Raw genomic sequence first — 13409 nt, forward strand, 5'->3', positions numbered from 1 at the left:
GTAAACCCAGGAGGTCTCTATCAGCCATTAATTTCTTGGTGGGCGTGAACTTATTGAGGCATTGAAAAGGGAAGGGCCAAGAGGGGAGTTGCTGGGGATGAGATTGTCTCCTGGCTGCTGTTGCTGCTGCCAGCACTCTTTACCACCGCTCATGGAGAAATCTCTTGTCTTTCAAGGCCCAGATCAAGTGATATTGCTCTCTCAAGGCTCCCTCTCACTTGCTCAGCATGCTCCCTTCCCTGTGCATAAAATTGCTTCTCTTTTCTGTGTGTTAGAACCAGCCTGTGCTCTGAATTTGGGTTTTAGCTTCCTGCCAGGAACTTTGAGGGGCTTGGCTAGGAGCCAAGATTATGACCTCCCGGAACTTACAGCAGGGTCTTTCTGAGTAAAGCTTTATGAATATGTGAGCGAAAGAGCAGGTGTGTGTATGTGTATGATTAAACAGCCAGCCTTTCTAAGCACCCCCTGTAAGGGACTTCCCTCTCTAGGGCTCCCATGGTCTTGTGACACCCAAGGTCAAACCTGCCTGCCGTCTGGGGCAAAGCTAGGCCCAGATCGATATCCTGGGACTGGAGCAGCCCCTGGGGTATTCCAAAGATCTCTTTCAGCTGGGGATGAGACAGCTGGTTTCTCTAACTCAGAGATGGGTCGGACCAAGCTGATTGTTTTATTAAAAGCATCACACACTCCTTGCTGACTCCTCCTCCTCTGGGGCAACCCGGAAGGCAGTCTCTTGTGAGCTGGCCGAGCTTTGACTGCAAGAAGGCTCTGCTCTAATTTGAGGAAGAAGCCTCAAGCTCTGCAGGAACCCAAAGCAGGGAGCCAAGAGTCGTGGTGATGCCCTGTGAGCACCCCCTGTTCTTTGCCGCCCTCCTGTGCCCTCTTCCGGCCACTCCACCCTTTAGCCCTGGCTTCCCTGGGGCCTGGGCGGGCCAAGCCAACCCACCTTGGGATGAGTCACAGGGGGGGCAGGCACAGCTGCCCGCTACCCGCCCTCCACCTCCTCCCCAGGGTGAGGTTGCTGCAGGTCTTCTGTGCTCCATGGGTAAACAAGGAGCCTGGGCATCTCTGCCTGTGGAAATGCCCCCACAGGGATCCTCTGGATCCCCTGCAGGGGCCCTGTTCACTGCCCTGTGTCAAGGGTAGGGGTCTGCCATGAGTTGAACACAGCAACAGAAGACGGTGTGTGTGTGCCTGTGTGTATGCGTGCACGCGCGTGTGCGTGCATGCGTGCCTGTGCGCAGTGGTGGCTAGGTGCACAGGATGTCTATCCTGACATCAAGCTCAGCATCCCAGAATTTTGCAGGGCAGGGGTCTAGAGATCCTCTGGCTCCACTTCAGATGGGGAAATGGAAGATAAATGAGGTGGAGGAACTCTCCCAGTGTGGATGGCAGAGCTCCGAAGACAGAGCTCACCAAAGCCCTCTGCCACTCTGCCCTGCCGCTCTCCTGCTGGGCTGGAGGGAGGGAGGGGTCTGGAGCCCTGTGGGAAACTGACAGGGCCCAGTCCAAACCTCCACATGCCTTCTTCCCTCACTGATGAGAACACGGGCCACTAAGGGCTGACAGGAGCCCCTGTGTGTGGGGGGGGCTGCAGCTTACCTGAAGGGTCGTAAATGGTCTACAGCCTCAGACCCCCAAACCCAGCACAGGAGGGAGGGCGCTACCGTGGTTTTCCGCATGGCAGCCCTTCCCCTTACTCTACTAACCGGCACCCGTCTAGGAAAGTGCCCCTGTGTAGTTCTGCCAGGGCCATCACTCAGACTTTGTATGTACAGGAGCCTGGCAAGGATGCCACCCCATCCCCTGAGCACAGTGACTGGGCCAAGCAGGGCACATGAATTAAGCAGGGTCAGTTGGCATCCATCCTTGTGATCATATGAGTGGATGAAGAGACAAAGCTATCTCTTTTTCTCTGGGCAGGAGGCCAGGTTGATGTCAGCCTGGAGCTGTCTGAGACCATGGCCTCTTCTTCCCCAAACATGGGAGAAGCCCATTTTGCAGTAGAAGAGAATGAGGATCACTTTTAGTGGGAGAGAGAGTCCTGAACCTTACTCTGAGTACTTGGATTCTATCAGATCTACCTCTGAATTTCCCAGCTTTATAAACCAATAAATCAATTCCTTAAGGTAGTTTTAAGCTGGGTTCTTGTCAGTTCTAACCAAGAAAATCTTGAATAATTAAACAAGAAACATAAAGCCCAAAGTCGATCTAGGAATGTCTGCCCACTATGGCTTGAGGTGACAGGTGCTGGACACCTAGCAGGGGCCATTTTCCTGGGCTTGGGACAGGTTGGGAGGAATGGGGGGAGCAGCTACCTCTACTGGGGCATGTGGGAGTCAGTAAAGGCCTCAGAGCAGATTATAAGTCATTTTCTATATTATACCAGGTGCCTATTATAAGCCAGGCACTGTGTTAGGCCCTAAGGTTAGAATGGCAGTTAGGCTAGCATAGCCCCACGGAGCTCAGGGTCTCCGTGTTTGCTAACTACTTTTACATTGTATAGAGGTCTCACTAACCATCCATTAGACTTGGGGTAGAATATTCAACCACTTTGAGCTTCAAAAGACACCATGGGCTTGTCAGGGCTCCAGATACAGTGTGGAATGTGGAATGGAGCAGCTCTCAGTAAACAGTAGCTCTTACTGGAACTCCTGGGAAGAAGGCACCATCCCTGCTCTCCCCACTCGTGGCTCATCGTTCCACGGTGGAGGTCACACTTGCACAAAAAGTTGAGCAACAGTGTGAGATTTGAAAAATGACCTAATAGAATTCAGGAAATACACAAGACCACAGCTGGCTGAGAAGTGGCCTGGGAGAGAGGCCTGAGTTGGGGGGGACGCTGTGGTGGGATGAAGGGGTCAGGGAGGATGGTAGCCTGGCAGAGATGGCATGAGAGGAGGAATATGAATGGACTGTAAGGGACTGACACAGGGCTGGAAAGATCGTTTGGGCCAATGGCGTGAGCTGGGTTATGGGACAAAGCCCTTGTTCTGTGGCACCATGGGGTAGGGGCATGGCATGGTGAAAGCACTTTAAGAGGCTACTGCTCTGGTTTAGGCGAATCAAGATGAAACTGCAACTGGGTTGCCTCTGAGGCAGGGTTGGAATGGGAGCTACAGGCATGAGAAAGATCCAGAAAGAAGACGGACCAGGACTAGGAGACTTGGAACTATAAGCTATAGTGGCAAGGGAGACGAGGAGCCTGAGAGGCTGGGAAAATAGGAGGATCCCTCACAACACGGGACAGACAGGGTCTGCAGCAGGTTTTTCTCGGAGGTTCTCAGGGCAGGGGACATTCCGCGTTCTCCTGATACTGCTGGGTTTAGGGAGCACCGGAGGGCTGTCTGGTGGAAGTACCGGCAGGTGAAGGCAGACACAGGATTTGATGGGCAGGGACAGGACGGGAAACAAACCCAAATGCCCAGGTAGCCAAGCGATATTATGCTCTGCGTGTGGGAAGAGGACAGAGATCTGTGTGGTTTGGAGTTACTTCCCAGGCTAGAGTGGAAGCGTGCGGCCTGAGGACAGGCAGCTCTGGCCAATTTCCAGTCAAGGGAAACCAGGCTGTCTGCATGCTGACACGGGAGCTGCATGGCGGAGGCGGGAAGCTAAAGGTGCCCTGAGTGCTGCGGGATCTTGAATTTGCATGTTTTAAAAATTTTTTAATGGTTATTTTTGAGAAAGAGACAGAGTATGAGTGGGAAGGGGGAGAGAGAGGGAGACACAGAATCCGAAGCAGGCTCTAGGCTCTGAGCTAAGAGCCCAACACTGGGCTTGAACTTACGAACCATGAGATCATGACCTGAGCTGAAGTTGGACTCTTAACCGATTGAGCCACTGAGGCGCCCGGACCTCGTATGGTTTTAAGGGAGAGGCCCACCTGTTGGAGGAGGCTCTGCAGTCCCTGAAAAGAGGCCGCCGGCAGGGGCCAACACACCCCAGTCTCCTGGCCATGGCCCCCCGCCGAGATGGGGGCCTGCACTAGGGTGCCCAGCAGAGCAACACTCAGTCAGCTCCCACACACCCGGGGCCTGCCTCTCCCCGGAGCCCTTCTCCTGGCAGCCCAGCCTCCCATAATTGCCTTCTAAAAATATCTTTCCCCCACCCCCACCTCTTGATTTCAAAATATTTAGTTTTCAGGATATTTAAAATGAGAGCTGGCGGCTCTTCCAGGCCCAGATAACAAAGCTAAACATTTATGCTTTGACTGCATTTCTCTGAATCGGCCCAGATCTTGGGAATTGATAGGGCAGCAGCAGAAGGGAGGGGAGTCAAGTGCAAGATTTATCATGTGCAGGCCTCCTGAGGGCTGGGGGGCAACTGGCCCGCCCCACCAAACACTCGTAGGACCCCTCCTCTTGTTGGGGGACCACCTACCGCTGTTGACGTGGAGCCGGCCCCGGACCGTGTCCTTCCCCAGGATGTTCTCAGCCTCGCAGACATACTCCCCGGCGTCCTCCACCTTCACCTTGTTGAACTGTAGTCGTGAGTTCTTTCTGGTTAGGGAGGGGATAAGGGGGGAGAGACGTGAGCCAAGGCCGTGGCGGGCTGTGGCTTCCCAGCGGTCACCCAGCGGTCACCTCTCCCCGAAGAGCCACAGCGGCTGTGCAGGGTGGGTGGGAAGTAGATTCTGAGCTCCAGGTAGAATGCTGAGTCCCCTGAGTTGGAGGGGGACCTAAGGGCTCAGGAGAACACAGGGTAGAGAGCTAGTGGCTGCGCATAGGTTCTAAATCTGTGAACCCTCATGTCTGCTTTTTTAGGGCCAGACCTTCTTTGTAACCTTTTCTGGGGGAGAAAAGTGGGGTCTCCTAAGGAAGTCACGTGGCTACCTTTCTCCTCTCCTTTTGGTGTCCCTCCTCCCAGTCCCAGTGTTTCCCTCAAAGCAGAGCAGCCAGTGGCTCACCGTTTACCGCAGCCTTCCCTTACAAGTGGCAGCCTGTCACTCTAGATATGGAAGACCTGTTCCCAGGCACCTGGGCAGGCCCCTGATCTAACAGGTTTCCATGGCAACTGTGCCCGGCCTCCAGGTCCCAACCCATGGCTCCCCCTGTCTTCACATTAGCCCTGCCACCAGGGGTGCTCTGGGGCCTCTCCCAGGGGCTTTAGCTTGCTTCATTCATTCATTCATTCATTCATTCATTCATTCGTCAGTTTAATAAAGCTTCTGTGTGCTTAAAGCTTGGATACATCAAGAGGACAAATCGATCCTAATCCTAGTGGCCTGACTTGTCCCTCATGGCTAACCTGAAAGTGGACAGGGCAATGCAGATGGGAAAACTGAGTCCTAGGAGGGGCTTTTGGACTTGTCCAAAGGCACCTGGCAAGGTGAAAAAAGAGGTGAGCGAAGAATGGGAATCAGTGGGGACACGGGCCCCTCAGTGGCTCATGGACTATTTCCCAGAGCCCAAGGCTGGGGCTAGCCCCCTCTGTGAAGGGCTTTGCACCCAGTCCCTGCATGCTGAGAGTTGTGGGGCCAGGCCTGGGCAGGGACTCCGTGCTGTGTGTGACTCCAGGGCACCGGGCCCTGGTTCTCCTCTTCCTTCTGAAGACCCTGCCAAACCTCTCCTTCCTTCCCAGGGCTTCTCTGCACCTGCCCCCGGGCGCCTGAGCTCTGCAGGGTCTGTTCATACCTCCCATCCCTCCCTCTGCCACAGTGCTCTTCAGGGGCCTGTCTGAGCTCTGGATAAAGCCTAGTACCCCAGCCTGGCCCCCAGGGGGAAACAAGAAGTAGCATGAAAATTTCTTTACATGATGTAACCTCCTCCCCTTTTTAGTCCCAAATTAAAACAGCAGATTCCCAGAATGTGTGTTGTGTGTTGGAGGGCTGGCGGAACAGGAGGTAGGGCAGTACAGCTGTCACTGCCCTAAGCCCAGGGATGAAAACCAGAGCATGAAAGCTCCTGAGGGAAGGACAGGGGAGCGAGGCCGGGCCACGGGTGGAGGTGGCAAACTGACCGTCATCCCCACTGGGGCTGTGCTCTGAGAACCCGTTTCCTGGCCTCACCTCTGCCTCCAGAGGGGGTCTGTTCTCAGACCTCCTCACTCTAAGATCCCCAGATGAGGGTCCATGAGGCTGACTGGTCAGCAGGCCCTGTTGCTGTGGTGATGTCCTCACCGATGTTGCGGCGACAGCTGCCTGGCTGCACCCCGCCCCCCCGCCCCCCCACCCCATCCCTCCAGCACTTCCCAGCTCAAGCCAGTCTCTGTCTCCTTGGCAGTGGTGTCTGCCTCCAATCCTCTTCTGTCAATTCAAGTTTGTTCTCTTCATTAAACAGAGCCCTGGAAGCCCCTCTGGCTAAAACAGCATCTCCTTCCTGGCTCCAGCCTAATTAGATACCACAAAGCCCAGCTGCCCCAGGACCAGGCTTCTCTCTCTTCTGGGCCACACTTCCCTGACACTGGGTGAGGAGAGCAGGTGACTACTCAAGGCTCACAGGGTTAAGGTGTAGAGGGCACAGAGCCAGAATCTCCCTCTCACCCACCGCTGAATTCAAAGGGGCTTCCCTGACACCACATCCCATGTCACAGGAAAGAAAGGTGGAGTTAGGTTCACAGATACCTGGTGAGATAAAAGCTGGAAATGGAAGGAAGGCCTTCCCGCATGAGGTATGTGAGACCTTCAGAAAGTAGGTCCAGGGCTCAGGGAGAGGCCCTCTCCTTGGAGGAACTGGAAAGAGGCAAGTGGACAGAAACAGTGATCCCTGGGTTTCCTGGCTGCAGATACCTTACTTTATCAGCTCTGTGAAGATCTCATCAGTTCCGGGGAGAGGGGCCCAGACTTTCATAAGAGACGCTGGGGTCAGAGCTAAAGGGTATGGGCTGTATGTATGGTTCTCTCAGCCTGGGAGGAGCAGGGGCCACTACATTCTCTTCTCGTTCCTAATTCTCTGAAGAAGCCCCGAGGAGTTAAGATTCTCCCCCACCTTCCTGGTAGGCCTGGTGCCCGCTCGCCACACTGACCCAGGCCTGCCCCTGCGATGGATGCCCCTCCCCTCCTTCCTCAGCCAGTTTTCTGCTGGCAGGGACAGGATCTGGGCAGCCGCACATTTTCCTCAGTGCCTACCTCCTGCTGCCTGCCTGAGGGGCCTGTTCCGGCTTGCCCCTCATAAATAAGGGAACACACAGCTTGGCAAGGGAGGGCCCTGCGCCCAGGGCTGGCGGGGGGGGCTTGTTTTCTTCTGGCACAGGAAGGCTTGGGTGAGACAACTCAGTGTGGCGGCCTCAGAGACAGGCAGCACCCACTGGGGAGGGGGCTGCTGTGGATCAACGGTCATTTCAAGAGCGAGTGTGGCCTGGCAGAAGGCATGCTGGGATGACCAAAGAGCAAGCTGTAGTGTGGGCAGAAGGAAAGAGAAGATTCTGCCAGAGAGGAGACTCCTGCTCCTGTCCCTGGCCCCTGTGCCAGGTGAAGTGTGTGTGTGGAAGTGGCAGTTCTCTATCACGGCTCACTGTCTTCACCCCATCAACTCACTGCTGGGAGCCCAGGCACAGGCTAGGTTGAGCGAGGAAGTTTTAGGAAGGCAGCAAATGGGACATGGCCCTAATAGAAAGAGGGCAGGAGGCACACCTCAGGCTCTTTAGGGGTCCCCAATACCCTGGACTGAAAGACCTGACCACACGCTGTTTCTGGACTGGGTAACCCATTTGTTAGATAAGGCTTGGGGTGCCTGGGTGACTCAGTTGTTAAGCATCTGACTTTGGCTCAGGTCATGGTCTCTCAGTTTGTGGGTTCGAGCCCCGCATCAGGCTGTACACTGACAGTGCAGAGCCTGCTTGAGATTCTCTCTCCCCCAATTTCTCTGCCCCTCCCCGACTCATGCACGCACACGCACGCACGCTCTTGCTCTCAAAATAAACTTAAAAGAAACTGAGGCTTGACCAGGACAGTAACTTGCTCAAAGTCTAGGTCAACCCAAAGGGTGTCTTGTCCAGTGCTAGTGTCACCCTGTACCCAGGAGAGGACATCTAGGCCTGCCAGGTTCTCGTCAATGCAACACTCAATGTGGATGTCCTCTGCCAGGCTGTACAGGGCAGAAGGGTATACATGGGTGGCATCTAGCCTCTGAGGCTCTCTCATGGTAGAGGGAAAGAGAGACCCCCCAAACCTCCCCACCCCCACCCCACCCCCACCAAAAAGAAATGAAACCGTGTCTAAGGCACCATGAGAAGAGACCATGAGAGCTGCCTGGAGGGTTCAGGAAGGTGTCCCAGAGGATATGACATTTAATCTGGACCTGGAGAACTTTGCCAGGGACTAGGTGGGGGGTGGGGAGCTGCCAGCATAGCCTGGGTCCAAGTCCAGGGTCATGAAAGGAAAGGCCAGGATCAGGAGCACTGAGGTGTTAGGGAACAGCATTGCAATGACTTAGAGGTAAGGAAGAGAGGAGCCGGAAGGGCCCTGAGGCCCCAGTTGAGGCTGGCATACAGCAGGCTCTCAAGGCCTATCAAGTAAATGAGTGATCGGATATGTGTCCATGTTAGAAAGATCATCCCCTGCCAGGGTCACAGGGGTCAGCGGATCTCTAGAACTGTAAGCAAAACTGGGTGGATAAGACACATTTTTTCCAGAGAAACGGTGGAGGCCTTTACCACATTCTGTATTGAAAGCTAGACTAGAGGCTCTATAAAGGTAGGGACCGTGTCCAGTTCAATCACCAGCGTACATCCAGCCTCTGGCAGAGTAGAGTGCCTGGCACAGAGCTGGTGTTCGATATGCACATGTTAGATGCAGAGATGAACTCACAAACAGGTCTGTGGCACAGGAAAGGTGGGGATGGCCGAGAGTGGGACCTCGGAGGACAAGAGGCCAGAGGCAGGAGAGCAGCTAAGAAACGTGCAGGGCACGGAGCAGGGTGTCTCCTGCTGGAGGGGGTATGGGGGCTGGTGCCAAGCAGCAGGCAGTCTACTTCTGCCACAGCTGCGAGGAGGGCACAAGAGGGCGAGCAGGGCCAGAGAGGGCAAGGGGGAGAGGCTACACTGGGGCATAGGATCAGAGCTGTCTGTAGGTAGCTCAGGGGTGGTAGTGTTTCACTGGCCACGTGGATCTGGAACTCAGTATAAAAAAAAGAGTCCTTACTGCGTTATCAGCTCAGAGGGTGAAATCACCCACAGGTGGAGAGGAGGGAAGCCCCTGAGACAGGAAGCTTCCAGCACTGATGGTGACTGAGAGAGTGGTCAGAGGCACGGAAGGACCAGGAGGGGGGGCCCGTGCCAGTGGGCACAGAGAGGCCTGGAGGCACGGGGCTTGGAGGCTCTGAGGTCGCCAGGTCTCTCGAGAGCCGCAGCCACAGGCAGAGTGGGGGTGTGTTTACAAGACAGACTCCAGGAGGGCAAAGAGTCATGGAGGACGACAGGGTGGAGTCAGTGGACATGAGACTGACTCTACATGATGGTGGAGAGGAGAAGCAGGATGGGCAACAGCTGGAGGAGGGAGAAGGGCAGCGATGTGGAGGGAAAGCTTTCAGAAGGGAGGTGATGTGAGAGTTGGCAGTAGGGAGAGGACGGTGGAAGCCATCACTCATGACCTCCAGATGCACCCTGGAGTCAGTCTTTCACCAAAGATGGCCAGATGTGGGCTTTTGGATGTGTGGAAGATGCTTTGAGAAGTGTTAACCTCCACATGCAGAGCTGAATTTAATCATCCAATTACTTTCAAGCATCCAGAGACCTTCATTAAGCATCTACAGTCTGCACAACACTGGGCCAACATAACCCAGAGCTGCAAGGAGCGAGTGGGTGTGGCCAGGAAGAGGGACCAGAAGCGTCCCTCCTTTTCAGGGAGGAGGAAGGGCAGCCCGGTGGACAGAGTCTTTTTTCTCACCTGCCGTTGCCGTACTTGATGCGAATGTCCCGGCTGCGGTTGAGCTCCTTGCCGTCCTTGAACCAACGATAGGAGGGCTGAGGGTTGCCCGCTGCTGCCTCACACTTCAGTGATTGCTTCTCACCCACCTGTCCCGTCTGGCTCTTCATCTTCTTCAGCTTGGGCCGGGTGGCTGTGGGGCACAAGGCAGGGAGGTGAGCATGGTGGCAGAGGGGGTAGGGAAGTGCCACTGTCCTGAGGAGGTAGCCATCCCTCCTGGCGTCATTTGCCAGTTCAATTCAATAAGCATTCACAGAGGGCCTGCCATGATGTCAATGTGGCTACTGCCTGTGGGCTTTCATTCCTTCATACCTGGAACGGTACTAGGAGTTATATATACATTAGCTTAGGGAAATAACCCCATGAACTCAGTGCAGTAATTAAACCCCTTCATGGATGGGGAAAACTGAGGCTCCGAATGGTGAAGTCACTTCCTCAGGGTGAACCGGGATTCGAACCCAGGTTCCCTTGATTTCAGTGCGCAGGCTCTAACTGGTGTCCGGGACCCCAGGGCCTAGGCTGGGCCTAGAGGACATAGGCGGACCAAGATGACAGACACAGCTCCTGCCCTCAGGAAGTTCAGACTGGCAGGAGAGCTGTAATCTGGCATTAATGTCATAGCATGGTTCACGGAGGCCTGAAGTTACTAAAACTGATAGGAGGGACCCCAGTCCAGGCTGGGGGAAGAGCTAACTTAGCTAAGGGCTGAGGAATGCTAAGGGGCCAGAGGGGGTAGGATAGGAGGTGGACCAGACAGAGTGAGCACTGTGGCTTAGGAGAACCACATGCGGTCCGAAGGGTGGGCTAACTTGAATGGGTCAAGTGGAGTAGCTCTCTGGGTGACAAAGCTTGGAGCTACACAGGGGGGCACAGGCCCACCTGGCGCTGCAGGCCTGCACATGTCAAGCTCCCATTTTTCTTGCACATAATTCTATTTCCACATGCCTACTTTCCCATGCTTCATCTCCTTGTTCCCCTCCCCCTCACCAGCCAACAACAGCCAAAAAAAAAAAAAAGGAAAAAGTACTGTGTTCTCAGGAAGGTAAGGGCAAGCCCATGCTCCCTGCTGCGGTTTGTAATAATTTCCATCAGGACAGCCCTTATAGGTTACACAATGCCCTCATGCATGCTCTCGTTTGGTCCCTGAGCTTGGTAAGGCAAGTGTCCTTGCTGACAGTGAAGATGAGACTCAGGGAGGTTAAGAAACTTGACCAAGGTCACACAGCCAGGCAGCTACAGAACTGGCACCGGAGCCCATGTGTCTGGGTTTGCAACCGGTCAGGCTTGTAGCAGCGTGGCGTCTGCTTTGCAGCCTGTGTCTCTTTTGGGGGAAGGAGGACCTCATTGAAATCCTTCCACAGCAGAAGCGATGGTCTGCTGGGACTAGGGAGTTGTCAGGGGATAGAGGGGTCTAGGCTGGCTCTGGATGAAGGTGGCCAAGGGGGCCTGGCTATAGAGGGTGGTTCTCCCCTTGAGCCTATCCCTGAGCTGCTGCTTGGAGGCGGGGTAGATGCGAGTAGGGAGAGAAGAGTGAGAAAGGACTCCTGAAGCCTCAAATACTATATGACATGGACTCAAAAAAAATAGTGCTTGTGAAATGATTTTGTTCATCCTGGAAAATTTGACGATATAGATGGATAAAAGAAGCAAACAATTATTTGTCATCCTGGTCCTCAGAAGTAAAATATACCTACATACACACGCATTGTAAATAAATGGGATCTGCATCAGTAACACGATTCTTTTATTTAATAAAACAAATGTAAGCTTTTCAGCTTGGCATTAATTATTTTTTAATACTTTGTCTATTTAAATTTTTTTTCATGTTTATTTATTTATTCTGAGAAAGATCGAGTACACGCAGGGGAGGGGGAGAGGCGCCGTGCTGTCAGTGCAGAGCTGGAGGCGAGTCTCAGTCTCCGGGTCTGTGAGGTCATGACCTGAGCCAAACTCAAGAGTGAGACGCTTAACCAACTGAGCCATCCAGGCGCCCCTGTTTGTTTATTTATTTTAAGTAGGCTCCACACCCAACGTGGGGCTTGAACTCACCATCTTGAGATCAACAGCTCCATGCTCCAACTGAGCCAGCCAGGCGCCCATTGGCATTAATTATTAATAATAACATTTTCCAAACTGAATTCTATAGGACATGAATATCCAGAGAGATGATAATAGGTATTACTTAAGAAAAGGGTTCCATGATCAAACATGTTTGGGGAACAAGTGGGTAAACACGGTTAAAGAAGTATCATTAACTTCGGTATGATTCTCCAACTAAGGGTCTTAGAATTCTTTTTCTCAGAACCCTTAGTAGCATTTCAAAGAAATAAAGTTATTCAGAATAGCTCTAAACATAACTTATATGTATATATTTTAATAGATATATTCATATTTTAACAAAATCTTCACATAATTCAAGAAGTGTAAAAGGGTCTATGGTTTAAAAAACAAGTCTCCCTCTGGGGCACCTGGGTGACTCAGTTGGATAAGCATCTGACTCTTGGTTTTGGCTCAAGTCGTGATCTCCTGGTTCATGGATTTGAGCCTCATATCAAGCTCTGCACTGGCAGTGTGGAGACTGCGTGGGATTCTCTCCTTCCTCTTTCTCTCTGTCTCTTCTCTGCTCATTCTCTCTCTCTCTCTCAAAATAAAGAAATAAACATTTAAAAAGAAGAATTCTTTCTCCCTCTGCCACTCTTCCCACCTCACATTCTCTCTCTCTCAAATAAAAACGAAATAAAACAAAACAAAAAAACAAGTCGCCCTCTAACTTCTGAGCACAGCCACACAGCTGTCTTTCTTTGCAGGAGGCAAACAATTAAAAAAAATTTTTTTTAATGTTTTATTTATTTCTGAGAGAGAGAGAGCGAGCGAGCGAGCGAGCAGGGGAGGGTCAGAGAGAGAGGAAGATACAGAATTTGAAACAGGCTCCAGGCTCTGAGCTACCTGTCAGCACAGAGCCTAACGCGGGGCTCGAACCCATGAACCCCATGAACCTGAGCCGAAGTCAGACGCTTAACCTACTGAGCCACCCTGGCGCCCCAGGAGGCAACCAATTTTATCAGTTCTATTTATATCATTTCAGAGACGTTTTATGCATTTTATACAAACCCTAGTATTTACACACATTTTCTCATTTTTCATGATTGCATACTATTCCTGTATAGGTGTATCATCATTTCTACAACTAAATCCTATCCTGGGGTATGCAGCATGTTTCCTCTCCTCCGCACCACTCTCCCATTATAAGCAGGACCAGAGGAACATCCTCACTCAGTGTGTATATCCAGTGTGTCCATCCATGCATGCAGTGCTCATCCTTTGCACACACCCAGCGCATACTGCTGGATACGCAGGGTGGCTCCTGACTCAGACCTTTGCTATTTCCTAGCTCTGTGTCCTTAGGTCATTGGCCTAATCCTTTTGTACCTCAGTTTCCTAATTCGTGAAATACGGGTGATAATAACAGCTCCTACCTCAGGGGATGATAGCTGTAAGGATCATATGAGACAATGCATGTAAAGCCTGGCTTGCACAGAACAGGGAA

General features: G+C 52.8%; 1 protein-coding gene across 3 annotated transcripts in view; it reads right to left on the reverse strand.

Moving 5' to 3' along the window:
- Nucleotides 1–13409, reverse strand: part of NRG2 (neuregulin 2) — a 185288-nt gene that overhangs the window by 27159 nt on the left and 144720 nt on the right. For all 3 annotated transcript variants that reach the window (XM_039252712.1, XM_039252713.1, XM_039252715.1), the window contains exons 2-3: nt 9824–9995; nt 4381–4499 (exon numbers count right to left, since the gene is read on the reverse strand). In XM_039252712.1, coding sequence (XP_039108643.1) covers nt 4381–4499; nt 9824–9995 — 291 coding nt within the window. The remainder of the gene's footprint in view (nt 1–4380; nt 4500–9823; nt 9996–13409) is intronic.

The sequence above is a fragment of the Hyaena hyaena genome, unplaced genomic scaffold (genome assembly GCF_003009895.1).
Source record: "Hyaena hyaena isolate Hyena2069 unplaced genomic scaffold, ASM300989v1 scaffold_426, whole genome shotgun sequence".
Classification (NCBI taxonomy): domain Eukaryota; kingdom Metazoa; phylum Chordata; class Mammalia; order Carnivora; family Hyaenidae; genus Hyaena; species Hyaena hyaena.